This window comes from Hippichthys cyanospilos, chromosome 6 (assembly GCF_059441005.1).
Source record: "Hippichthys cyanospilos isolate Australia breed blue-spotted pipefish chromosome 6, RoL_Hcya_1.0, whole genome shotgun sequence".
Classification (NCBI taxonomy): domain Eukaryota; kingdom Metazoa; phylum Chordata; class Actinopteri; order Syngnathiformes; family Syngnathidae; genus Hippichthys; species Hippichthys cyanospilos.
In genome coordinates, this window is record NC_142374.1 from 14807349 (window position 1) to 14834702 (window position 27354).

The window sequence follows — 27354 nt, forward strand, 5'->3', positions numbered from 1 at the left end:
GTTCCCGGCTGAGTGTGCGTATGGAGCAGTTGAGCAGTTTCCAAAAGACGAAGACACACCTCGAAGCCGACCCGTGACCGTGAGATGCGCTGCTTTTGATCGTTTCACCACTTTTTGTGTGCAGCTGGAAGAAGTGGTGTGACTTTGTGGTGAGTATTTGAATGTGTGTTGGTGCATGTCTGGGTCTCGTGCTTTTTTTTGAGGTTGCGTTCATGAGCGTCCTGTAACAAAAGCAGCCCGGTTGTGATTGAGCGCCAAGGGTGGGTGTTGTAACGCTGCTTCTGTTTTTTTTTTAACGTGAGGCTAACGGGGCTCAGTGTATTGTGAACAAACAAGAGGAAACAAAGCTGGGAAAACCATGGCATATTTCAAAATACAAACTCTTTTGTTCTCCATGTGTTGTGGCGCGACAGTCAGCGAACGGGACAGGAGATGAAACATGTCGTGTAGTTTACACACAATACCGCAAGTCGTACGTATGCACGAACGTAAACGTTCATAAACGTTCATACGTATTGTACGTACGTATGAACGAACATACAGTTTCGTCCGTCTTGCAAATTCAACTCTACAGAACATGTAAGCGTAAGTAGTCGTTTAGTAACAGAGTGTATAATAGCTTTAAAGTTTCGTACATTAAACAATGACACGTGCAGCATATGCCTTTGTGACTCGCCAAAATGTATTTCATGGTAAATAAGAATGAATGGACGGTCACGAAAACTGCCTTTCAAGGTAAATAAGAATCAACGATTGGGTTTGAGTGCATTTCACATGTGTGCTGTCATCAGGTTAACTGTGTTGTGCAATAGAATGTTGCAACAGGTCTGTTAAAGCCTGCATATATGCTCACTCAAGTCAAACTTTAACCGAAATGAGTTATGCCAACATTTGGTGTCAAATTGAAAGGTTTTTGTAAGGTGGTATCTTGCAGGAGGTGGTGAAAGTGTATCTTCCACCAACTTTCTGGGGAGGGGTTAGGTGTGACAGCCGCAAGTGACAGCCGGTGGGTGTCCTGTCCGGTCCTGTGCTCACGAGTAGCTGTCCAGGCAAGCTGCGAGTAGAATGCGCCCTCACATGTGTTAGTCATTTGCAGTGGCGTTTGCAAAAGGATTTACATCTGTTTTCTGATCTTTGAACCCCCTCCCCTCTCTTTTCTTTCCGTCTCTTGTTTCCCGTAAGGGTGGATGCTGTCACGGCGTTTTTTGTTGCGAACGCTACAACTGGAATGCTCCTATAGTCTTTGCTCGTGAAGGAATTTCAGTGTGAATGAAATACCCCAAGTTTCCATTCTGGACGGCCCTACATGTCCATTAGTGGTTCTGGGTCATCTCTCGGGATGTATCATTACCGAGTTGGCAGTGTGTGTTTTGACCTAGAAAAAGCAAGGTATTTGGGTAAGGATTTTGGGTGTGTGTCCATGAGGGGTGACCGCATGTGCATGTGTGTGTTGATGTTATTATCTGAAAAAAGTCCTGTCTGTGGTTTGAAAGTGTGTGAGTCAGCAGAATGCGCTGATCCTCAAGACTCGCGCTACTTGGAATGTTGAGTTTAGTGTTCAAGCCTTGTTGACGCGTATCAAAGAATGCCTTGTAGTACTTTGAAAATGACGTCATGAGCTGCAAGCTTGTCCATTCGGGACATTAAAGCAGACACTTCAAATAGTTTTCTTGAGATTTCGATTTCGCACTCTCAAATTCTTTTATGGGTACTGTTTCCATCAGTGTATTATTCCGTGAAACTGGATATTCAGAGATGTGACAATATGTATCAAATATTTGCCAAGACAAAGCACATTTAAATATTACAGGTACTTACATTTATTTCAAATATTAAATTGTTTTTTTTCCACTCAGAAGAAGAAAGACCTTCAAAAGTCCTGCACAATAATGCCTCATGTAACAAAATCATACCACTACAGCCAAGACATATTCAAGTTCAAATGTGGCAAATATTTGCTTTTCCTTCAAAAGACTTGACATTTGAAGTCAAAAAAACAAAACTCCTTTTTTCCCATTATGACTAAAAACTGCTGTAGAGTGTATGAAGAGGCCAAGTACATCCTTCAGGATCAATGCTTCATTGGAGACATCATTTATTAGTGAAAAGTAGAGAATACTGGAAAAAAACTCGTATTGAGGTGTTTGTTGACAATTTCTCCCAGGAGTTCTGGTTTGAGTTTGAGTTGTGTGTTGGGGAGATGGTGGTTTTACCCATTGGGTTTCGGGGTGTTTCCTTCCTGCTCTCATGCTTAAGTAAACTTTTCTATGACACACTTCTTGTGTCTCGTTTACTTTGGCACTACGCTAGAAACATATTTTGATGTTTTCTGTCATGGGCTTTTAAATAAAGGTTCTGAAGCCAAAAATTGTACCTTCTTTCACGGGTTTGGGCATTGGCAGACAGTGATGAAACTTCATCAGAAATTTATCAGTAGTAAAACCCATATAAGTATGATATTCGAAAGTATGGTGTAGCCCTTGGGCCTAACTTCTGGGTGTAAAAATGACCTTGAACTTTGGATTGTTACTTTAGAACAAAATCATTCCGGACAAGGTGTGTGATCTAATACAGAAATTGTTAAAAGTGGTGACATTTCTACAACAGAACATTCAGAACTATCTCCCGAAAAACTGCTTTTTCACAACCTTCCTAGATGTCTTGTCACTGTGTCCCCCACCTACTGCACAAAAACAGCTGGGTTAGGCTCCAGCCTGACCGCGACCCTAGTCAGGATAAGTGACCAAGAAAATGGATAAATGGGTTTCACTGTGATTCGCTGGTGTCTGAAAGCTTAAGGAAGCCGTTAGTAACCCTCTCCAGACTGGTAGATGTCAATTACATTATTTCTTGTCGTTCCGCTTCTTGACATTTCACGGCAGCTTTTTGAGATCTTTAAATAGGGAAGTCTTTTTTCAAACTAGGTGGGAAAAAATACTTTGAATGTTGAAGAGCTACTGTATATTCTTAAATAATCAAAAACATTTAGAAACTGCATTTTATGTTTACTTATTTGTTCGCTTCTTCCCCTAAATGATGTTTACTGTCAAAGTAAAGAGAGTCATCCATCAAACCTTATGACTTTATCTTAACAGACGTTCTCTAGTTTAATGCTAACATGCAATGAAAAATGTCATAGACCAGCTAATGAAACTAGGTTGAAACTATGTTGCAGTAACTGCATTACTACAACTTTTGCATTATTTCTACTACTACTGTGGACAGTCATTTAAATTCAAGTGGTCTTATAGTGCATGCTGTGTTAATTCAGGCTAATTGAGTAATTTTCTAGAATTCTGTCAATAGTGCGTAATTGTTGTTTTAACAAATCTTGAAGCAGTTGAGGCAGAATAGAGTCCACTACAACAGCTGATGTCAGATTTTCCTTAAAACAATGGCTTATTTTTTCTTTCAGTGTCAATTGTTTTTTTTTTTGTCAGTGAAACATTATCACTATGTGGAAACAAAAGTTTTAGTTTTGTGCGAAAGCTGACTCTTGCAATTAGCGCATCTTGAAGCAGTTGAGGCAAAATCGAGTCCACTACTACAAAAGAGGTGCCGCTGATGTCATATTTTCTCTTTTCGACGGACAAAAAACAATCCGATTGCTTATTTGCTTAATTTCGTTTTGTGGAAACAAAATCAGCTTTGTTCGTATTGTTTAAAAGCTGTTTTGCTGTTCAGGAAATTTCTAATCAAACACATTCATTTTGCTTAAATCAAAGACAAACGTGGCCTACTTTGCAGAAAATGAATGTTTTATGATGACACAAGTGATTGAGAGCAGATGTGCTTTTTTTCATACATTCAATGCCATAGAGTAGACAGGATTGGATTAGCATCATGCTCCAACAGTTTATTGAAATTATCTTCAGTTGTTTTTGTGTTTTGGTCCACTGCTGTTGTCTGTATAATCTGTTTTGCCTTATGAATGAACTTATTAGGACACAAAGTAAACAAGCGTGACATAACAGGACAAAGGTGCGGTTTACGTTTGCCCTGCGGCATTAGAGTATAATTTCACAATTCAGGTATTGACTTTCCAGTGCATGTGCAGCATGTAAAAGTCAGTCAGGCTGAGTTGTTTTGTTTGCACTGAACTGTGTGTTTATTCACTCATAAATGAGATAAGATAAGCATTGAATATTGAGACTAAAACACACCTATTGTGAAGTGGCTTTCACAAAGAACCCCATTGATTGCGAGGTTTCAATCACGATATGGATCCATTAGTGTGCGAAGCTACTTTGGAGCAGTCCTTGAGGACGGATGACAACGTCCAAGCTCCTTTCCTGTCCGGGAGGTTGAAGTATAGAGAGATTGAGCGTCTCAGCTGCTGTGGATTGGATTAAGCTCTTTGTTAGCCAGTATCAAGATATATGATCTTTTTCGAAACACAGGTTGGAACAGAGACACGTGATTCTGTGATTCCTGAAGTCAACTTCAGTGGGGTGTTTCACTGCACGATAAAATCGTTACACGATTGACTCTTACTAAAAATATGCATGCGGATGCCATATTTAGTTACATGAATCGGACAGAACAAAGACTGGTGATTTGGTTTCCAGTTGTATGTGTGAGTGTGTGCGCGCGCTCTCGTGCGGATAACTGTGGATCGTCTGGTTGCCCAAGGTAACAGTTGTTATTGGGTTTTCCCAGCCAGCATGTAAACAAAGGAGAACCTCCCAAATCCTCCCCGGTGTGCGCCGGTATAGCCAATAGGATCGGAGATCCCCGCCGGGCTCAGCCAGTGTGAAATGAGGAGGGGGGCGTGACTCTCCCCCCACCCACCCACTCATGGTAAGGAGGGGTGGGGGACACCATAGTACCGCACAAAGCTTTCAATGTGGGACAGATCTAACAAAGACTTTTTTTTTTTTTTTAAATCAAACCCGACTTGACAGTATGCAGCCGGATGTAACTTGCTTCATGCTTTAGGGATACAGCAGAACCCCTGATGGTCAACACAGTCTGTCCAGATTTTCTCCCCAAGGGAACAAAGAGAAATCTAAATAATCCCCCTTGTAAAATGTTTATGGGCTGTACAGTTAACCACTGTATACGGCTACAAGTAGGGCTGGGCCATGCAGCCTCAGGAAGTCCCTGTAAAGTAAAAATGAGGGTTTTCTAAATTTGTCACACCACCAGATTTTGTTAATAAAGCCCTCTACCTTTTCTTTTTTTTCCAGTTTTGGACCCCATGTGAAATATATATTTTTTATAGCCAAGTACCTACTAATCCCAGTATAAAGCATTATTGGATGAAAAAAAAAGAATTCTTAAAACAAAGTGGTAATTAGAGTATCACTTACTGAACTTTGTAACTTCATTTGTATAATAGGTTGTCTTTAACTATTCGGCAATAAAAAGATAGCAAAGAAAAATAACTTTTAATTATAAATTAAGATTTATGCACATACTGTACATGTCTGTAATAAAGTGCTCAAGTAATTGACTCATGATTCTAGGTATGTGACAGTTTGGGTCAAACCATTCTAAAATGTGGAGACTGGGTCTTTAAGATAATTAAATTCAATAGCCTACTATTAATAAAAATATTTTGAAATGTCACATTCCTCCTTGGGGGTCTTCACATGCCCCTATTTGAGAAGCAGTGAGCCATCCTTCCAATGTGAACAAACTTTGTGATATAAAAATACAACATTGTTTCAAATACCAAAAAAGTATCAAATATTGTGACACGTTGCATCAGTATTTGAAGCATGTATCACAAGAGCGTGCTTTGAAGTTCATGTGACAGTTTCCAGTTATGGCTCTGGGAAAGAAACTTGTTTTTTTTTAGGTTCTTTTTTTTTTGGCAGGTCTTGGCGCTCCTGTTGCGCCTGCCAGAGGGCAACAGGTGAAACAAAGTGGAAACAAGAAGAGCACAGACCTTGATGTTATTTGCCCTATGCAGCAGTGGGTGGTGTAGATGTCATAAGGGAGGTCAGAGGGCAACTCACTATATGGTGACCCTCTAGCTTTTTCCTTGCTGCTTCAGTTCACTTTCTATACCATGCTGTGATATAGTCCATCAAGCGACTCCATGGATCCAGAGTGAAATAAGTATGTATGTAACAGTGTGCACACATGTGAGCCACCTGCTCTCACAAGGCCCTCATATGGGCTAATAGGAGCATGTGTCACACTCAGCTGTGAGGCAGCAGAGAGGTTAGGGGCGGTAGTGAGCCATTCACATTGGCAGGTGTGACCTCTCATTGTACCCTACGCCAGCCCCCCTTCATCTCCGTTCCAGATACGTGTTGAAAATTTGCTTTGAGTAAGCATTTGGATTTTAACCTTTTGAAAGAAAAGTTCCTGCCGCTCGCATGCATGTGCTCTTGTCATTCAAAAGCAGGCAAATATGTGATTGGATGTCCATGTAGTTGTGTGACAGTCACTTTGCAGATTCATCACATTCCTATAGCGTGACTCTACCACAGCATCTCTACCTTTTGAAATGCCCCCATTCATTCTGTAATCTGCTTCAAGCCCCCGGAGGGCTTGACATGTGTGTGATGTTGGGGCTACGTGCAGAAAACAAAACAAGTATGACAGGCCTGGATCATGGCCATGTCCAATTAGAATTAAACTATTTCCCATGTATAGTGCACATTTTTTCATTAGAGAATAATTCCTTAACTCAGCCGTTCACATTCTACACAAGCCCAATAAATTATGAAACATTTTGTCAAAATTAACAGAAAATTGAAGGGAAAATTGTCATTGCACCATTATACATGGGCACAACAAATTATTCAGACTCATCTAGTCAAAATGAACAGATTTTTTTTCCAGAGTCATTGCGCCATTCATATCACATGACATCAAATCACTTTACACAGTACTCACGTCTAATACAGTAGCGGCGCACAAAGTTGCATACACCATGAATGCAAGATGGGAATAGGGGCAAGTTTATACAATTGCTTTTCAAAAAGAGGTTAATGAAGTTGCTGAAAACCATAGAACTCAAGAGGCGCCATGCAAATCTGATGTTAATTAAAGGTCAGACCCTATAGAAAGAAGAAAGATAAGATCTCTGCAGTCAAAGCTAACACTAGATAACTTGGGAGATGAAAACATCAAATGCCATATATAGAGATCAGACTTGTGGAACTTACCCACAAACACCGATATTTGGGATGCGCTCTTCGCATGCTGGCTATCAGGAAAGTGGACATAGGAAAATACCCAAACGAAGATTTCAAAGCTTCTCCAACTTGTTGTTAGCGCTTCATCAAAACGAATAACATTTCAGTCAGACGGGACTTCAATCGTGCTAAAAACCCCGAAAGACTACGGACGTAAACTAATGGCGATTCAAAAGTATTTCATTGGCTTATGGTTAACACAGAAATGCAGTTTACAACATTGGAAATGCTGACCAAACATTGCTTATGTTTCCTTTATCATAACAATCAAACACTGGATTTCAGAGGCAAGTTGAGACAGGTTTTTGTGCGCATTATACATCGGTACAAGTATTTCTTAAAAAATCTGACTCAATCTGGGATGTGCACTATACATTGGAAATTATGGTAGCTCTCAGTTGTTTCATGACTTTGCTGACTTTTACATGATTGTTGCCTAAAAAGCTAGAGGTTTTCCACTCTTGGTTAATAGTAAGAGTTAATTGTGCGACTGGTTTGCGATTTTGGTTTTAGGCTATGGTTTCCCTCTGTATCCTCAATGTGATGGTCGTCAAAGTGGTGCGGTGTCACACAGTAAAATTGAAGGAACTGGTATTTTTATCTGATTACTATGATGCATGGTGCTATTTTTTACGAGTAACTCAGCAGACCACTGCTGTGATTCATTCTAGCCATGATACCACACACACAAAAAAAAAAATAAATAATACCTCGTGCCTGATGGGGAGCAGATAAAAAGCCACTAGAGTAGCTAGCCTGTGCCATGTGGTCTGAAAACAGCTCTGATGATATCACACAGAGCTTACTTGCCTTGCAATAACTCCCGCTATGCTGGACTTGTGTGTTCGCATGGTTGCGCTTCTTATGTTTTATGACCCTAAAACTCTGGTTGTAAATTCCCATAACCCCGCATCTCCCTGGTGACATCATCACACTGTGGGAGAGAAGGGGGCTGGCCCATCAAGCTCTCAGTGCACAGGAAGTACAAGAGAATCGAAACAACCTGCTCTCCTGTTTCTTGTTATTCCTCATTCCTACAGTGAGGTGGCTCAAGGTCAAAGATTTTGAATAGCTTGCAAACTTAGAAAAGTAGAGATGAGGTATTTATTTTTCTGATGATTTTTTTATCGGCGAGATTTCAAAACATACATTTGTACTTTATACTTCTTACTTCAAAATAGACGTATTACATTTTCATTCGCCGCGGATTCACGCATGCTCTAAAAAGATTTTACAGAAAGAGCTGAACCCGACTGCAGTTGAGATCTTTATTGATTGAAATCTTGTGGTCTAATATGTCACAACAAATGGGCAAGATGGTAGAACATAAACCAGGGAGAATAAATGAGTACTGATTAGGACAGAGATGATAAGGACTCTCACTCTCCCATAAACTCTGCAAGCTTCCGATGGGGGGGGGGAAAAAATCTGTATTTTCAGTTGTTATCATTAGGTGCTGACTGTTGTGATTTACTTGCCTGACTGCTGACACTGTGGGTTCACTTTAGGGCTGTATTGATTATTCTAAAAAAGAATGAATTGACAACTAAACAATTCGAGCAAAATCACTTCCTCAAACCATCTGTAATAATTTATCCACATGCATTATTGTTATAGCACATTAACACTACTGTGTATGAAAATAGATTGATAAGATTGTCTAAATTGTTAATTATTTTACACTTCAAAATATTCAAATAAATAAATGTAATATTTGCACTGTTGAGCATAAGCGGCCTAAATAACATCATTACACTTGCCAACCCTAGGTAATAAAAATATCATTAGCTGTAGGAGTAAAACAAATCTTCCAGTATTTTGAGTTCCTCTCTTCTAATAAATGCTTGAGGCATTATTTTTAAACATCAGAATAAACACAAACCAATAGCAGCAACAATTAATAATGTTCTGCATGACAGTAAAACACACCAGAAATGCAGAGATTCCACCAACTTATTAATAAAGTATAGTTTACCAAATTTAAGGACACAAACATCTTAGTTAGGTTTTTATTTTGAAGTTGCTTACGACAGCATTTCATGGTGTAACAATTTGACTATTCTTTCTACTGCAACTTTCAAAACAAACAGCACCATATTGTTCTGAAATCACCTTCAATCCGCAAATCAGGGAGCTAATAACCAAGTTATGCTCATATTGCTATAAGACAACTCTTGCCAGTGTTTACCAGTGGGTCAGCTCTGTTATCGCTGTGTCTAGCAGTGCTCGAGTGCTTCATATAGGCTGGCGTGATAGACATAAATGACATTGCACTTTTAACTTTTGACAGCCTGACAGTTGCCGTTCCTACTGATAACATTTTAACAAAACCATGCTAACTCAAATGTGCTGATTCAAGCAGCAAATACATCTTATAGAGAAAAAAATTTAAAGAGAGATTCTGAGGAGGAGGAGGAAAAAAGTACTGCCCTGCTAAGCACAGTTTCAATTTAGGTTTAAGAAGAAATATTGATCATCATAATTTATACAGGTTGATCAAGAGCTGCAGCACTCGTTCAACTCTTGACTCAGTCACTCTGAATAATGTAAATGGTTGTTTGTATGTCCAGCCGACATACTTTTCATGTATGTTGCCCCAAGAAAAAGGTGAACCTCACTCTTTTGATGTACGTATATCCCTAATTCACCATATGTGTATATTCCTTGGCTAATTAAGTTTTTTCACACATTAGCACCACTTTATGTCCCGAGGTTGAGCGAAATATCATTGTTTGTAGATTTGCCGACAGCTGTGATGTATCGTTGTGGTGATGGTGTGGAGCGTGTACGTGCTTATGACTTGTACAGGAAGGGAACACATTCTTACCACTAGCGTCCACTCCCCAAGCACTTCTTTCTGTCACACTTTCTCCCTCTCGCTCACACACGCACTCAAGTCCCCCCGCCACACCCCCTACAGCTGTCAGTTAAAAGCCCATCTATCTATCTCTGTGCTTTAATTAGGGCCTCTCCTGTTTATGGCTGAATGGTCGCTTCATTAACAGACAAGCTGCTGGGCGCGTACCCGGATCTGTCCGGCTTGTAACACAAGGGTGTGAGTGTGTGTGTGCCTGTGTGTGACAAGAGAGTTAAGAGAGAAATAGGGTGTGGGGGTTGCTTTAGGGGTATTGATGACGCCATTCCCCCCGAGGGTTGGACTTCCCATCTGTGAGTAGAAAAGACAGTCTGGAATTTTTCTTTTTTTTTTTTTGATAGGTTTCACAAGATAATTTAATATGACACATTCTATATGTATATGAGAGTCTGTTCTTATCAACTATTTAATTATGAAGCATTATTATAAACTTGAAACCTAAGACCAGTGAGATTGAAGATCGTAAAGCTTGTCCTGAGGTCTCAAAGAAAGAACACAAACAGCAAGATGCCGACCTGTATGTTTTGCAAACATGACCTCTTTGTGCCTTAGTGTGGAAAACATACCCTGGTGTGTTGATGACAGATGGGCGTGGTCAGTTTCACCCAGCTGACAGGGATTATGCTCGCCGTGCGGTGAGCATTGAAAAGGCTTTCCGTCATTCAAATCACTGTCCTGGAGAGGAAAGAGGGGTCAAATGGTGAAGATGACCGCCAGCTGCTCATCCTCCTTGCTATCCGTTTCTGTTCCTAGTCTGAGCAGAGAATTCAGTTGAGTGGCATGGACATGGATTTCCACAGTATTTATCAAATCAGCTTCACCTATGCAATGGAACCTCTGAGATGGAATTGGGTTTGCTGTTTGGCCCCCAATTTGTTCAAATATCAAAACATCTTTTTATGCAATAGCGGTCTTCATATATTGTATGAAAAATTGTCTTTACAATCGTTTGTTTAGCAGCAGTTATAGTAATAGTATCTTAAACAATAGTTCTATGCACCCCACCAGTCTAAACAATGTTCTGGTTGATAATTGCATTTTCAAAATACGAATTAAGACATCAGTTGTGCAGGGCTCAGGAAATGACCACTCGTGGCCTACCTGGTTTCTTACGGTGATTAAAGAACTGTCTGGTGTGCTATCATTGGCATGATCTCTTTGCCTGCCAACCACACTTACCTATTCAGTCCTTGCCCATTCAATCCTTTGTTCATTTACTTCCTGTTATGTTTCCTAAAACTGTCACTCAATATTAAGTGGAATAGAGTGCTTTGTCTTGATTAGATATTTTCTGTATGGACATCAGTGTGATGATTTATAATATGTGAGATAGTCAATGCAGGCTATGTGAACGCCAAAGAAGGAGTGAAGTAAACAGTGGAAATGTGTCTCAGGCCAACTCCCTTTTCCACTTCCCGGTGACTGTCTGACCCAGTTTTACTCCTTCAACTTCACTCATTAAATGGCTGAATGCCTTTCATTTAGTACCCTTATAAATGCTTTACTTTTTTCTTCTAGAAACAACTCACAGACTTCTTTTGGAACACCCATTGCATTTTCTGTCTTACTGTGCGTGTTGCCTGGGGATGAGAGTGTGTGCTGGTTCCCAAGAGCAATAAACAAAAGTCTTGTAATGGGATTCCCGGAACAGCATTGAGTGTTGTCCCAAAGCAGCACACTGGGAGAACACAAAAGCACATAGAGGTGTTGAAAGTGAAAATACGTAGTCTGGACACGATCAGTCCAGTGTAAAGGCCACCTCTTAAGTACGCCGAGAGGGCTTCTCCGTTAAACTTAAGGGGATAAGCCATGGAAGAAGTTTTATAAAATCTTGCAACGGTAGGACCAGAAAAATGTACACGTCATTAGCCCTATAGTGTATGTATAAGTTCAAAACACTACAAACTTCAGCACAGGGGTACAGATCATGAGATCACTTCAGAAACAGACCAAGGACAACCTTGAAACGGTACAAAATCTTGTAAAAGGAAGACCTGAAACATACTGGTCTATGATCACAGCATTTAAGTGGATGCGAAACATGTTCAGTCCTATGGCTTAACAAATCAATGAGATAAAGACCAAAGACAACCACAAAACCTGCAAAAGACTCATATATGCGCAGATCAAAGGTTGATGTGAAAGACCAAGGATCTTGTCAAACATTTGAAAGCAGTATAGATAAGAAGAGCACCCAGACCCAAAACAGGAGGATGGTGTACAAAATGTTGCAACAGTTAAACCCAATGAATGTCCTGATCGTGTGTCCCAAAATTTGAGGATGGAAGGCTAATTGCAGAAGTACAGATAGAGAGATTAACAAGACCAAAGACAACCATAAAACTGCTCATAACTGTGTTACATTCAACCTGAGAAATGCGCTGACTTTTGGGTCCAAGTGTTGAGGTGAGAGAGCAAGAATGTCTCTAAAACGTTCAAATGAGATAAAGTGGTAAGGGTGTTTGTCCGCTGGACAAGTTGTACTGTATAAAACTATCTTGTGAGCTTGTAAAAATGACCATTTCTCACTTCATAGGGTTCACTGGTACAGGAGTTTATAGGGAGTAGGGCTGAAACGAGTCCTCAAGTAACTCAAGTACCTCAGTTAAAAAAATGCTCTGCATTATTTTTTCCTGCCCCGGATACCTGCTTATTAGTGGACATCTCAGAAAAAAAGATTTCAACCATCTTTAATGCCTCGGAAATGAGGTGAAATGGTCAACATCATAAACCTTAGCTAAATAATATATGTACATGACTGCCTCGGTACACTTTCCTTTTGAACTTTTTCCTGTAACGTAGCGATGTAACAGCTTGACTAGTCTTTTTATTGAACCTGTTGCTCCCAAGTTTTGATGAAAACAACAAAATGTTGCTCTGAAATTACCTTCAATTGCTAATTCAGTGCGCTGAAATGGACTTAATTACATTGACTTTGACATGATAGCACTTGTTGCCAGAGTTTATCAGTGGACTGGACCGTGTTAAATCTGGGTCTAGCATGAATTAGCTGCTAGCTCGCAGTGCTCCATACAGGTTGGCACAATAGACATAAACGACTGCACATTCTGATGCGGACAGCCTGGCACAGTTGCTGTTCCTAGTAATCACATGGATGCTGACTCAAGTGTGCTATTTCAGTTGGCAAAATCGTTTCTTAGACCAAAATGTATGAAGTGGTTTGTCTAAAATGTAATGTTTCCTTTGAGGAAAGTAGTGTGCTGTTAACAACAGTTTAAAATGAAGTTAAAATAAATTTTCAGTATCAAGGGTTTATAAAAATGAATTCATAACTCAAATTGTGTTATTTGGTCTTCTGTGTTCATGATTGTTATTTTTGATTTTCATGAATAGTCAATACTGAATGTTTTGTAGGGGATCCAAAAGCTAAAATTACTCAATAGATGCGGCCCTTTTGGGTATAAAGGACCCAAACTATGCTGGCATTGTCCTGGAGAGCTCACAGTGTTTGAATGGAGACACTTCAGCATGAATTCTAAGAATGACCACTGAAGCAACCCCTTCTGTGGTCAAATGAAAATCAGTGGAACATTTCCAAAGGCTTTCACTGAAACGATTTGGCCATCGTCCCAGTGGCTACAGGTGCCAAGATCGTCATAATCCAAGACTCTTGCCGCTTTAATGGCTTAAAAAGGTGACTCATCAATGTAGGAACGTTGAGCGTCCTTTCGAAGTGTATGTAACATTACAATAGACCTAGGCATGAACAAACAACCCAAAAAACAAGACTGAACCAACAGTGGACGAATACACAAGCCGCTAGTACACACTTGAACCTTGCAACTCAAGAATGGAATGTTCAAAATTAAAGATGATCAAAATCAAATATTTACGTTGTGCTGTAGTTACCGTAATTACACCAAAATAAGACACTCCTTTTCTCAAATGAAAGCCAAAAGTATGGGTGTGTCCTTTAAACAGTTGCTTAAAGATTAGAATTAAGTTTTGACACACAGATGTGCATTTTTATGTCGGCTGTATTCTTACTTATACTAATTAAAAGGACTAGAGGCGGAAAAAAATATGAAGAATTTACAAAGATGAGATTTATTCTTTTTTGCGATAGTTTTTACATTATAGCCAAACTTGCGTCCAGTATGCGGTATATACGGTAACGAATACCAGAATTTGACCCCAAAATCAAAGGTGCATCTTCTGTTTGGGTAATTGCTCTTAGCGTGTGGATGAAATTTCGAATGCATTGAAAATGTAAAAATTCTAGTGCTTTTGTGGACATTTAGTTGTTGGGACTGACTGATTCTCAAAAGTTGTGGTATGTGGTATGTTATTAAACGTCGGCTTGTTTGATTTTTTTTTTTCATATAACTGTTTCTAATCCAGTATAGCAAATATGATAAGTCACAGGGTAGTTGTATTTATTTTTCTTAACACCATTTTTACGCTACTGCATTTTAGTGGTAATTGCAGAGCAGAAGTACTTTTTGAGGTGGTACCTTGTATAAAAAGTTTGGGAACCACTGTTTTATGGTGTTTTAACAGATGGTGCGTTTGCATTTTTCTAAATGGAACCATAAGTGACAGTAAATAGAATATTTAAAGGCAGCAGCGGTAAGCGTAGAAGTGAAGCAGGGCTCCAATTTGGGGTTGCAAGACCCCTTTGAACTCGCTATGTCACTTCCCCTCAGCCCGGGGCCGCACAGGAAGTGGGAGCACATGTGTTAAGCTAACGGACACTTCGACAACACTGCCAGCCTTTGAGAGCCTCCGCCCCCTGCTAGTGGCATGAACAAAACCCACCTTTGATGTGCACAGCGTGCGTGGGCTCGCACGCAGACCTAAACCCTCCTCACCCCTCGGCCGACCTTTTTTACAGCCCCCAGCTTGTCTGCACACATCCTTGCATACTTGCTCTAAACCCATTGCACTGTTAATTTTCAGAAATGGGCTCAGAAGTCACAAACAGAAAATATGACGATTAATCACAATCTGCATTCATGAAAGACTACAGAAATCATAAATACTGCTGAGAGGTTGAAATAAAGGATTTGGACAGTTTTTCATTAATGATGCTCTATAAACGTTTACTCGGTTGCCTCAGTTATTGTAATTGACTGACTATTGTATGTTACAGTGCTTGAAGATGTTTCACATTCTTAAAAAATGTCTCTGAAATGAATGGTGAACGCCATGTAAATGAGGAAACTGCGAAAAATGCAGCTGCTAAGCATTGCTCACTTGCTGTTTGATAGTTGTACATCTATAAATTGTTTTTGTTTTGTTTTTTCTTACTTTGAGGTAAACAAAAAAGCCCATCAAAGATCATTTTCTCCACGTTTTGGTCAGAAGCAGCCATTTTAGATAGATAGATAGATAGAGATAGATAGATACTTTATTCATCCCCGTAGGGAAATTCACATTTCCAGCAGTATCCTCAAGTCGAGATATAAAATATGAGAGATAAAATACACAAGATACACATAAGTCCAGTACAGAAGTATACTTAAGGTGCTTGTTAACAGTGTAAACAGAATAGTGTGAATCGTTGGAGTCTAGTGCAAGTATAATTAAGGTGCTTGTATAAAGTGAATAGTGCAGTGCAGAGTATGAGGTTTAGAGTTTAATGTGAGCTTTACTGCCCCGGGTGGAGTTGAAGAGCCTCATGGCATGGGGGAGGAAAGATCTCCTCAGCCTGTCCGTGGAGCAGGACAGTGACAGCAATCTGTCACTGAAGCAGCTCCTCTGTCTGTGGATGATGCTGTGTAGTGGATGTGTTGGATTGTCCATGATTGATAGCAGTTTGTTTAGCGCTCGTCGCTCAGCCACAGTTGTCAGACTGTCCAGCTCTGTGCCCACAACCGAGCCCGCCTTCCTCACCAGTTTGTCCAGACGCGAGGCGTCCTTCTTCTTGGTGCTGCCTCCCCAGCACACTACTGCGTAGAGGAGGGCGCTCGCCACAACAGTCTGGTAGAACATCTGCAGGAGCTTTTTGCAGATGTTGAAGGACGCCAGCCTTCTGAGGAAGTACAGTCGGCTCTGTCCTTTCCTGCACAGAGCTTCTGTGTTGGCAGTCCAATCCAGTTTATTGTCCAGCTGCACACCCAGGTATTTGTAGGTCTGGACAAGCTCTACACATTCTCCTTTGATGGCTACTGGTTCCGGATGGGGTTTAGGCCTCCTGAAGTCCACCACCATCTCCTTGGTCTTGGTGGTGTTCAGGTGCAGATGGTTAGCGTCGCTCCATGAGACAAAGTCCTGGATCAGTTTCCTGTACTCCCCCTCCTGCCCACTCCTGATACATCCCACGATAGCAGTGTCATCTGCAAACTTCTGCACGTGGCAGGACTCAGAGTTGTACTGGAAGTCTGACGTATACAGGGTGAACAGGACAGGAGACAGCACAGTCCCCTGTGGCGCTCCTGTGCTGCTGACAACAGTGTCGGACGTACAGCCCCCCAGTCTCACGTACTGGGGTCTGCCTGTCAGGTAGTCCGTAATCCATGCCACAAGGTGTGAGCCTACTCCCATCTCTGTCAGTTTACCACTGAGCAGCAGAGGCTGTATGGTGTTGAAGGCGCTGGAGAAGTCCAAAAAAGTAATCCTCACTGCACCACTGCCACTGTCCAGGTGAGAGAGGGATCGGTGTAGCATATAGATTATAGCGTCCTCCACTCCTACCTTCTCCTGGTAGGCAAACTGCAGGGGGTCAGTGGCATGGCGGACCTGTGGCCTCAGGTGGTGTAACAGCAACCGCTCCATGGTCTTCATCACGTGTGATGTCAGGGCGACCGGCCTGAAGTCGTTGAGCTCCTCCGGTCGTGGTTTCTTTGGTACTGGGATAATGCAGGATGTCTTCCACAGCTGGGGGACCCTCCCCCGTTGCAGGCTCAGGTTGAAGATGCGCTGTAGAGGGTCTCCCAGCTCCAACGCACAAGCCTTCAGCAGTCGCGGGGATACTCCATCTGGACCTGCTGCCTTGTTGGGTCGCAGCCTCCTCAGCTCTCCACACACCTGGGCTGCAGTGATCTTGGGTGGGGGGGGGATGTCCTCCTCCTCTGTGCTGGTGTCTAGGGGGGGAGGGTGAGCTAGGAGGGAAGCTGCAGTACTCCGGGGTGGGAACGAGTGGGGGTGGTCAAACCTGTTGAAAAAGTTATTCAGCTGGTTGACTCTCCCCCTATCTCCTTCCATGGCAGCACCCCGCTTTGTGCTGCAGCCGGTGATAGTCTTCATTCCATCCCACACCTCCTTTATGCTGTTGTTCTGCAGCTTCCGCTCCAATTTCCTCCTGTACTGCTCCTTCGCCTCCCGGAGCTGGACTCTGAGCTCCCTCTGCACCCGCTTTAGCTCCTGCTGATCACCGTCTTTAAAGGCCCTCTTCTTCTGGTTCAGAAGGCCTTTGATGTCGCTAGTGATCCAGGGCTTATTGTTAGCATAGCAGCGAACAGTTCTTACAGGAACAACAGTGTCCATGCAGAAGTTGATGTAGTCTGTAGTGCAGTTTGCCACCTCCTCAATGTCTCCCCCATGTGACCCCTGCAGTACATCCCAGTCTGTAGATTCAAAGCAGTCTCTCAGAGCCTGCTCTGCCTCAGTAGACCACTTCCTGAATGAGCGTGTGGTTGCTGGTAGCCTCCTCACTTTTGGTTTGTAGTGGGGCTGAAGCAGAATGAGGTTATGGTCTGCTTTCCCCAGTGCAGGCAGTGGAGTAGCACTGTATGCATCCTTAATGTTTGCATACAGCAGGTCAATGGTCCTATTTCCCCTGGTGTTACAGTCCACATACTGGAAGAAAGCAGGTAATGTTTTGTCCAGAGTCACATGATTGAAGTCCCCAGTGATTAACAGAATGGCCTCGGGGTGCTGTGTTTGTAGTTTAGCCACAGCGGAGTGGATGACGTCACACGCTACGTCCGCGTTGGCGCGCGGTGGGATGTAAACAATGACCACAATGGCGGTTCCGAACTCTCTAGGCAAGTAATAGGGACGCAAACTTACGGCCAAAAGTTCGATGTCCCTGCAGCAGGTGGAAATCTTTGTATTTATATGTCCGGGATTACACCATCTTGTATTCACGTACATAGCGAGTCCGCCTCCTTTCCGTTTCCCGCAGGCTTTTGTGTCTCTGTCTGCCCTAACTGTGCTGAAGCCGGGTAGCTCCACGTTGGCGTCCGGGATGCTAGCCGTGAGCCACGTTTCAGTAATCTCTGTCTGCCCTAACTGTGCTGAAGCCGGGTAGCTCCACGTTGGCGTCCGGGATGCTAGCCGTGAGCCACGTTTCAGTAAAGCACAGCAAACTGCACTCCCTGTAGGCTCTGATATTTTTCACCAGCGCAGCCAGTTCGTCGGTCTTGTTTGGTAGTGAGTTCACATTTCCCATGATCACAGACGGGACAGAAGGCTTGTATCGCCACTTCGCCGCTAGCCGCTTAGCCTTTAGCTTGGCTCCAGCTCTGCAGCCACGATAAGGTCTCCTTACCTCGTCAGGTAAATGTGGGATCTCACCGGCACGGGACTTTTTCAGGGCAAGGAGTTGCTTTCTCGTGTAAACGCGTTTCTGTGCGTTAAAGTCCATATCCATAGAATTAAAGTCCATATCCATAGAAAAAGAACGAAAAGTAACACAAAATAACACGGAGCTGCTGGAAAGGCTACCACTCGCGACGGCGCCGGAAGTTGAAAAAAAAAAAAAAAAAAAAAAAAATTTTGACATTGCCAACCTGTCCTCTAATACTCCTTTCTTTTTCTGTATGTTCGGTTCTTGTGTGATCACAGAACTTAATATTTTGTAGGTCGTGTAAGGTCAGACAGTGGTCAATAATCAATGACATAAAAAAGAACTTTGCTTTGAAATCAGCTGACGCTCAATGAGTTACAAATACAAAACCTCTCCAAATTTCAGGTCTGGAACCAACAAGACATTTTTCATTGTAATAGAGAATGTCGATTTGATGTGTGTTGACTAAATTGAGGTTCCAGCTTGTGTTACTGTTACTTTAAAATTCCTGTTCAGTACAAGGATGCATTCTATATAAATAAGCAAGTAGTTGTTAAGTGGCAGATTGTTAGACTCCTAAGAGTATTTGTGTCCATGTTTCCATGAAAAATTCCTTTTAAACTGTGACAAAACAATTTGACTTTAAATGCACATCAGGCAGCAGCATCCTTTTGTGCCTTCTCCCCTTGAAATCAACCAATCACACACTGTTCATCCAGGCAGCTTTGTTATGTAACATGGCACGCTTGCCTACCGCCTATGCAAGGATGTCGACCTCTAGTGGCATTTTGCTTGAATTGCATCAGCCCCCAGGAGGGATGATGTTGTTGTTTTTGGATTTTGAGGAAACTATCATACACTTTTGCTTGATTTTATAGAAGAAAGGCATTCTGAAAATAACATTCAAAAGACAATAATGTCCTCGCGAAAAGACAAAATGTTACAATTTTCAAGTGATGCATATTGAACAGAAGTGGGAGGGAGTAGAAACAGGGCGGGCGGCAGTGTGTGTGTGTGTGAGAGTATGTGTGTAAGCGCAGCTATAAAACAGACATTGAATTCTGACTGCCTTTGCTTTGATGCAGACAGCTGTGCATGCAGGACAAAGCAAACGCTCTCATTTTGAAATTCAAGAAACAGAACCGCTAGTTCTTTATTTTCTTGATAATCAAACCCAAATAGCAGCCATGGCGACAATGTTCAGATACCCCGTCTTTCCTCATCTGCAGGGTGAGTTAAGTAAGTGTCGACTTTTTTTTTGTTGGGGGGGGGGGTTCTGTTTTACTGTTGTTATATATTAATATTTTTAGTCAGTTTATTACGTGGTTTGAGGTTTTGTGCATGTTTTTATTGCAAGGTCCCGTTGAGAAAGTTTGTTTTGGCATGTGCACATATTTTAAACTTTACATTTAATTGACTGTCGAGCTTGAAAGAAGTCTATGGTGTTCAACTAAATGTTGTTCTTACACCACCATCCAATGTAACATTTATGCCTTATATTAACAGCAAAATTATTTTGTATGTTTCTGTTTTTGTTCATGCACAAGTATGTAGAAACTCTTTCACAAAATACTGAAATGCCATAGTCCATTATTTTATTCTTTTTTTTTTTTTTACAGAATGAAATTGCAAAGGTAATATTAATTTGTAATAGTTGGATGATGGAAAATGGAAAAATGTCAAAGCAACTTGAAAATATCTACATAATAGCATAATAGCACTTCATGATCATGACTTTTGTTTTATCTGTTCCAAACACTACTTATATTTGCTATCTGTGGCTTTATAGTAGGTTTAGTTGATACAGTGTTCTTCTGTGAAGTGAGCTTTTTGAGCTTCATAAATATCAACTATTACCCAAATGACTTGGAAAAATTGTGGACAGTAATGCAAATGTGCAGAAAAAGAGAGAATAAGTGAGTGCGTGTCCATGTTGTTAAATCATTTTGCATGTGGTTTGCTCTTCATCAACAAGTTCCGGTCCCCTACGATTACATAAGGAGTACCATCACCATCATTTACAGTAATCCAGAGCAGTCCAAGGAATAACTGTTGCCTGGATGCAAAATTATGTAAACCCAATTATGATGTCATTCATATTATTGGCTATATTAGCTTGTTCATTTGTACCCAATGATGCGTCGTTTCCCCTTAGCACTCCCACCCATACAGTACCTAAATGACCCATCTCACGCTGTTGGCCTATGGTCTTGTGTCTACATTCGGATTCATGTGACCTGGGTCTTTCTCTGTCTCCAGGGAGGAGTGTCATGGCCGAGCCCGACCCTCTGGAGGACTGTGATCAGCTCATCAAACCTAAAAAGTTGGTCAACCCCGTCAAGAACTCGCGCAACCATCAGGACCTGCACAGGGAGCTGCTTATGAACCAAAAGAGGTTGTTGCTTCACTAATATTTTTTTATCCTTTCATGGGACCCTATTTTTTCTACATGCCTCTTAACGGGAAGTCATGTCAACAAATGGTTTCTTTTAATAATATTCTTTGATGCACCACCAGTGTGAATCCAATATTGTGATTAATATTGCATGTGTGAGTTTATATAAACTCTTTCAATACCAGAAGCTTTTTACAAAAGAGAAGCTGCCAGTCAATTTTGAGCAGTCCGACTGGCTTTAGTGTTTGTTTTTTCTTTTTTGATTGTCCCTTATTAATAATCAAACCAGACCTGCCCAAACCTTTTCTCCAACCCTTTCCATTTAAAAAAAAAAAAGTATTTGACGTCAATAAGTTAATTGCACTCCTTGGTAGTCCATTGAAGTTCCCTTACTTCAATGGCGCTCAAAGAGTTAAGACGCAAAATCCATTTTGTGACTGTCACATTCAAACTCAGATAAACAGCTGAGCCGTGATTGGTCGACAGCAAATGGCAAAATGTTTTTTCCCTTGAGGTGGATACCGTAAAAATGGGTGAATTTTGCCATTGATTTCATATTCCACAAATGAAATATCAATCAAAATTCTATTTTTAGTCTACTGGAGAACGCAATCGTTGCAAAGAGAAAATGTTTTGACTTCCCCTTTAATACCCTTTGCTCTTTAATTCTCCACAATCATCTAGTTACCACTAAATATTGTACTTAGTAGGCACATAGCCTATCATTAACTGGATATTGTACATAATAAGTACAACAGCGTTAATGCAAAACATTCCCCACATAAGTCTAGTAACAGAATATGAAAGTACAAGGCTGATGGGTATTTTTATTTTCAGGGCCTATCACCCAGCCTTATTACATTCCAACTGTATGACTTGAGAGGTTTTAAAAAGCCTGTCACACATTCTCTACACACACGTCACCTTCGTCTGACCTCCCCTGATGGAGGCTGGGGTAATGTAATCATCATGAGACATCCTTGGTCTGATGGTCCTCCTGATGCAGGCTGGGCCGGGGGTAGAGTGGGTCATCCTGTTAGGTGTCTCCAGCGTGTCATCCGACCTTCAGCGGCAGTATTACGTAAAGAGCAGAAGCCTTCCGAGCGAGTCTTACATAAAAGCTAAAGTACATTAGTGTGTCACAGATGCGTTATGCAAAAAGTTTGCATGGATCAGCGGCACACTGCCAAGCGGGCCGTGTGGTCAGCGTGACGAGATCATCCCATCCGCTCTGGCACATCTCCTGTGGAACGGAGTGGCCGGCATCTTTGTGCCAAAGCTATAAATAGCGACAGATGTTACATCAGACAAGTGAGTTATAATGACGTCAGAGACTCCACAGAAGTAGATCAAGATCATGCAGAGTAATTGAACAAATCGGTATGATGATATTAGCTATCTTCTCCACCACGGAAGTTACAATGTGTGAAGGGATACCTGCAAACAAACGAGGTAAATTGCTTTTAATGGAATGCCAGCTGTAATTTATTTATAGCTTATTTCATCAGGTAAGTTGACGAATGAATAGAGAGGTTCTGCTGAATTAACTTTGATATATTTGTTTTAAAGTACAGTAAACCCCAGTTATTGGCAATCTTTAATAATGGTTTGTTACCTGGAAGTATCCCACCACGTTTTGTTTACAAATAATAGGTCTATGCAGCGGCATGTTGGGAATGTATGGTTCAAGTGTGTGAGGAATGGAGCAGGTTTGTTTTTTTTGTACAGCGGCTTAGTCACGACCACGAGAGTGCTGGTGGGGTGGGTGGAGGTGCTGTGGATGCATGGATGGATAGACTATTGCATGAAAAGGCACGTTATGTAATCAAGATTACAAAACGGTTACAGCTGAGGGCCTTTCTCTGCTCTAGTGTTGCCGTGGCTGCACACAACACACGCTGTGCAATTTTAAGAAAATTCCAGTGCGTTTTTGAACAAATGTTGGAGGAGTGACCACTGTGCAAGACGACCTGGCCAGAGGGGTGTGTAATTATGAAAACATTTGTCCACACGCAAGGGAGGAGAGTTGCACTGTTATTACTTTCTGTGATCTTGATCTCCTCTGCATTTACACACAAAATAACTGGATGGAGACAGTTTTATTTACATGGCAATGGTTGTTTTGGAGCTTAAAAGTGGAAAGAAAGGCGGGAGTCAAAGTGGGAGTTAGAATATGATTTTATTATTGAAGCCACAATGGCGAAATTCCAATGAATCATGTTGGGAATGACACATTTATTTATTGTACACGTCATTTTTGTCAACATGCTTCAATCACTGTGGATAAGTGGTTAGCATATCTGCCACACAGCTCTATGATTCAGGGTTTGAATCTCAAGTTGATCCATCCTTGTGCTCCCACATTTCAAAAAGATGTTGATTGAAGACTATAAATTGTCTTTAGGTGGGATTACAAGTGCCAGTCAAAGTGTTGTACAGTACATCATCGCTTTTCACTTAGGTGTCAAAATAACACTGTGTAGTGTAAGTAACTCATGGATCTTTGATGACTTTAGCCATCATTGGCGGTGAATGAGTTAAATTTTCATCTACTAAATGATTATCAGTTGTTTCAAGTAATGCATTATTATTCTTTGATATTTGTAAAGTGACAAATAATTTACTCAGTCACAGCCCGGCAAGTAAAAATGGATCTTTCAAATCTATGGCCGTCATTGGCAGTGATGATCTTTGACGTTTATAGCCGTCATTGGCAGTGAATGAGTTCATTACATTCACCATTAAAGCGTTATTTTGATTGATTTAATCTCATTTTTAACCTCTAACGCTATGCTTTCTGTATGCTAATTAGATCTGTGTTTATACATTGGGCATCTTGTGCTTGACCTTTTGGTGGTTGGAAAACAAAGGTCAATCACACCCTGCATTGGACACTGATTGGCTTCATTGTGTCAGGCATAACCTGATAGGCTCAGGCTGAACTAGGGGTCAGCAGTGATTCATTTGCATGAAACTCCAAAGGACTTAACTCAGAAGTGTTTGGTTGTTTACCCTATTGTCATAGTAACTAACCACCACTGTCACATGGGCGTTTGTAATAATCAATCACGAATCTCACAGATGTCATTCTGTTCAACATGGAAAGAGTTCAGAACACACAGAGATAAATTAGCCGATTCAAAGTTCATACTGAATTGATTTAATTTTCCTCAATCCACCAAGAATGTGATCAAATGGCCATCCATATCTCAGACAATTCTTAAACTGCCTGCTCAAGGCTAGTACATGTTCTCATAAGGCCACACACACACACACACACACATTCACACACACATACACTCTCTTCTTCACTTAAGTAATCACACTGGAGGGAGAGAAAAGAACTCCCACGGCTTTTTGGAACATTGTGAGCACGGTTATGTAATGTTCAAGTCTCAGTGATACATTTAATTAAAGCATCAAGACTCATGAAGAGGACCTATTATTACATCAAAGGGGGGAGAGGGGTGTGTTGAAGATTTTCAACATGAAGATTTTCAGGTACATCGACCTCACTCCTTTTCCTGCCACTAATCTTGTTTGTGCGCATATGTGTATGGGGCCGGGGGCAATATGCATTTTAGAGACTGAGAGTGTATGACGGTGAGAGTGTGCATGTGTTAGTTTGTGTGAGAGTTTATATGAGTGTAAGTGTTTGTGAGAACCTGTGTGAGAGACTGAGCGTGTTTTTGTGGGTGTTGGATAGTCACATGGATTTGTGACTACTAAGAGACTGCCTGTAAGAGCGTGTTGGTGTGAGTGACTTAGCATAAGTGCGTCCATACGTACAGTATATGTGAATGATATCGTGAGAGTTTGTGTGTGTAGTATTATCGAACCCCTGCTGATCCCCGGCTTTTGGTACTAATTCATTGTATATTCCCCTCTCTCCAGTCTATTTGGCTGGGTTTTTAAAGAATGACGTCACATTTGGTATTGCTGCGAGAGAAGCACGCACATGCAATACAATGTCCCTGATGACCCTTTTGACATGGGCAGCACACGCCCATGATTTTTTGTGATCCTCCCCGGGATGCTATAACTGCATGAGCACTATCTTTGCAAACAAGTCAGCACCAATATTGAACTTTTTGAGTTATATAATAATTGGTTGTAAATTATAATTATATCTGAATACATTTTAATTATTTTATTCAGTTGAACTAGTTGATCTACACTTTTTAACACACAAATCTTTCAGTGACCCTTTTACATGGGTCGGTTTTAAAAATGTGGCCTTTACAAAAATGTGTCCACCCTTGCATTTGAGCTTTTTTTACCCTAAAATATTGCTCATACACTTTTATGAGGTTTTGTGATGACAGGCCAACCAAAGAACAGATGTATTTTTATCTTTATTTCCTCTGGAGGTTAAATTGTTTCAAAAAACCTACCAAAATTGTTGATGGCTAAACACTAAGCTGACTGTGGCACAGTTTGAAATTTCATCTAAAGATCCCGAAAAGTGCTTTTATTTGACCCTTGCGTGCATTTGTGCAATAGAAGTCACACAAAGCCACTTGCTTCTGACTTGTGTCTGCGGTATTTGGAAAAGTAATGACAAGCAGGCAATGATTTCATCACTTTTCCCCTTAGGTCAGTTCCACTGCTGGCAGCCATTTTGTCCGCAGACCGGAATATTTGGTGCAATTGGCCGTGAATCAAAACTCACAAGAACACCACTGACATGTTTTCAATCCAAAACACCGAAAAGGGAAATACACGTCACAAGGCAGAGTGAGGTCATACTCATCTGCTCTGCGTTCATGTGATGGAAAATTATTGTTGTTACACGCTAGTAACAGGCTGTTTTGTATTTGTTTGTTTGTGCCCACAGGGGCCTGGCTCCTCAGAACAAACCGGAACTCCAGAAGGTTCTGGAGAAAAGGAAGAGGGAACAAGTCCTCAAGGCTCAGAAAGAAGAGCAGGAGGCACACAAGAAGAAGAGCGACTTGGAAATTGAACTAATGAAAAGACAACAGAAATTGGAGCAGGTAACAGCTGCAATAAGTACAGTCATTAAAAAAAAAGAACATCAATGGAATACTACAGAACAATCCAAAAATGACTAACTTGTGGTGCCTTGAGATACAAATAAGTGCCTTGAATTGTAATTTTTTTTTTTAAATACAAGCTAATTAGCATGTATGTAGTGGGTCTCTTCGCTTTAGGCCAGTGGGTAACAACCTTTTTTCTATGTTGTACCCTTTCTAAAATGTTTTTCATCTTTGCAGCTGGAGCTGGAGCAACAGAAGAACGAGGAGGAGCAGGAGAACACTCCTGAATTTGTGAAAATGAAAAGTAACCTGCGCCGGACCAAGCAGGAGATGGATGGCGAGGAGAGAACCTCCTAGATGCCTCATGGTTGTGTTTGTGTGCGCGCATGTGTGTGTGATGACCTAACCACGGTTTGAGATGAACTCCCTGGCTCCTCTCACAACCTCGCAGTTCCTATCCCGCAGTGAGGAGAGACTTTTACAGACTAAAGACCCCACCTTCCCGCCAAGGACCCCGACCCATCACACACACAACCACACATACACGCAGGAGTTGTCTTCCCTTGTTTTCACTCCTCTTCACACACCACGCTGTCGTGTCACAGTTTTTTTTGTTTTGTTTTGTTTTGTTTTTGTATGTGTGTTCTCACCTACAGAATCACGGGGAGGAAAAGTGGACACTGGATGGACTCTACATGCTTTGTAATTTTGGAGAAAAAAAAACAAAACCAAGCAAAATGTGCTTTTCTTTATTTATGCTTGTAGTTTTTTTTAGCCCGCTTCTAGAGGACGGGGTGGGAGGGGTGTGTTAGGTTGGGAACACATTTATTAGTCATTTTGTGTTTTCAAATTTGTTTAACAACATTGTATTTAGTTTATAAAGCCAGAACGGGACAAAGGGAGTTTTATTTTGTTATTTCCAAAAAAACAAACAAAAAAAAAACATGCCACTTTCGCAGCCAATGCAATTTGGAGCAATAGAACTCCCCCAGTGCACGAGAGTGAAATTCTTTATATATCTGTTGTTTTGTATTAATAAAAGTGTTAAATACATTGTTTAATGATTTTATTATAGGGAGTAAAATGTTTTCATTTCAATGGAATTTTGAATATTGTGTTTTCTATGTCAACATTATGTAAAGTTTAAATCATGGTTTAAAACAAGGTTGTTGCGGCCTCTAGTGGATTCCTAAGGTACTGCTCAGTATCCAGCCAATCGTTTTCTGCACACCACCTTCATCCAAACTCAGTTCATTACAGAGTAAACATATCGACGCACGGTAATTGGTCATTAGAACTGAAATAAGAAATTTTAAGGTGATAGACCGAACCCAACCCAAATGGGTGGGCGTTATCTTGGATGACCTACCATCGTTCTTCATTTATAATCCATTTTGTTAAAAATATTCTAAAGAGTCTCCGTAGTACCGTGAATTAAATTGTAAATATATATTTTAATT

General features: G+C 41.1%; 1 protein-coding gene across 3 annotated transcripts; it reads left to right on the forward strand.

Moving 5' to 3' along the window:
• fam107b (family with sequence similarity 107 member B) lies at positions 1-26947 on the forward strand. 3 transcript variants are annotated; one of them, XM_088416435.1, is made up of 4 exons: positions 1-149; positions 20762-20897; positions 25735-25891; positions 26132-26947. In XM_088416435.1, the coding sequence occupies exons 2-4, from the start codon at positions 20773-20775 to the stop codon at positions 26249-26251; spliced, it is 402 nt and encodes a 133-aa protein (XP_088272561.1). In that variant the 5' UTR covers positions 1-149; positions 20762-20772; the 3' UTR covers positions 26252-26947. The 3 variants fall into 3 exon arrangements, with proteins under 3 accessions (XP_088272561.1, XP_088272559.1, XP_088272560.1); XM_088416433.1 differs by lacking the exon at positions 1-149 and adding an exon at positions 19565-19741; XM_088416434.1 differs by lacking the exon at positions 1-149 and adding an exon at positions 19565-19732.
• Positions 26948-27354: the final 407 nt, after the last annotated feature.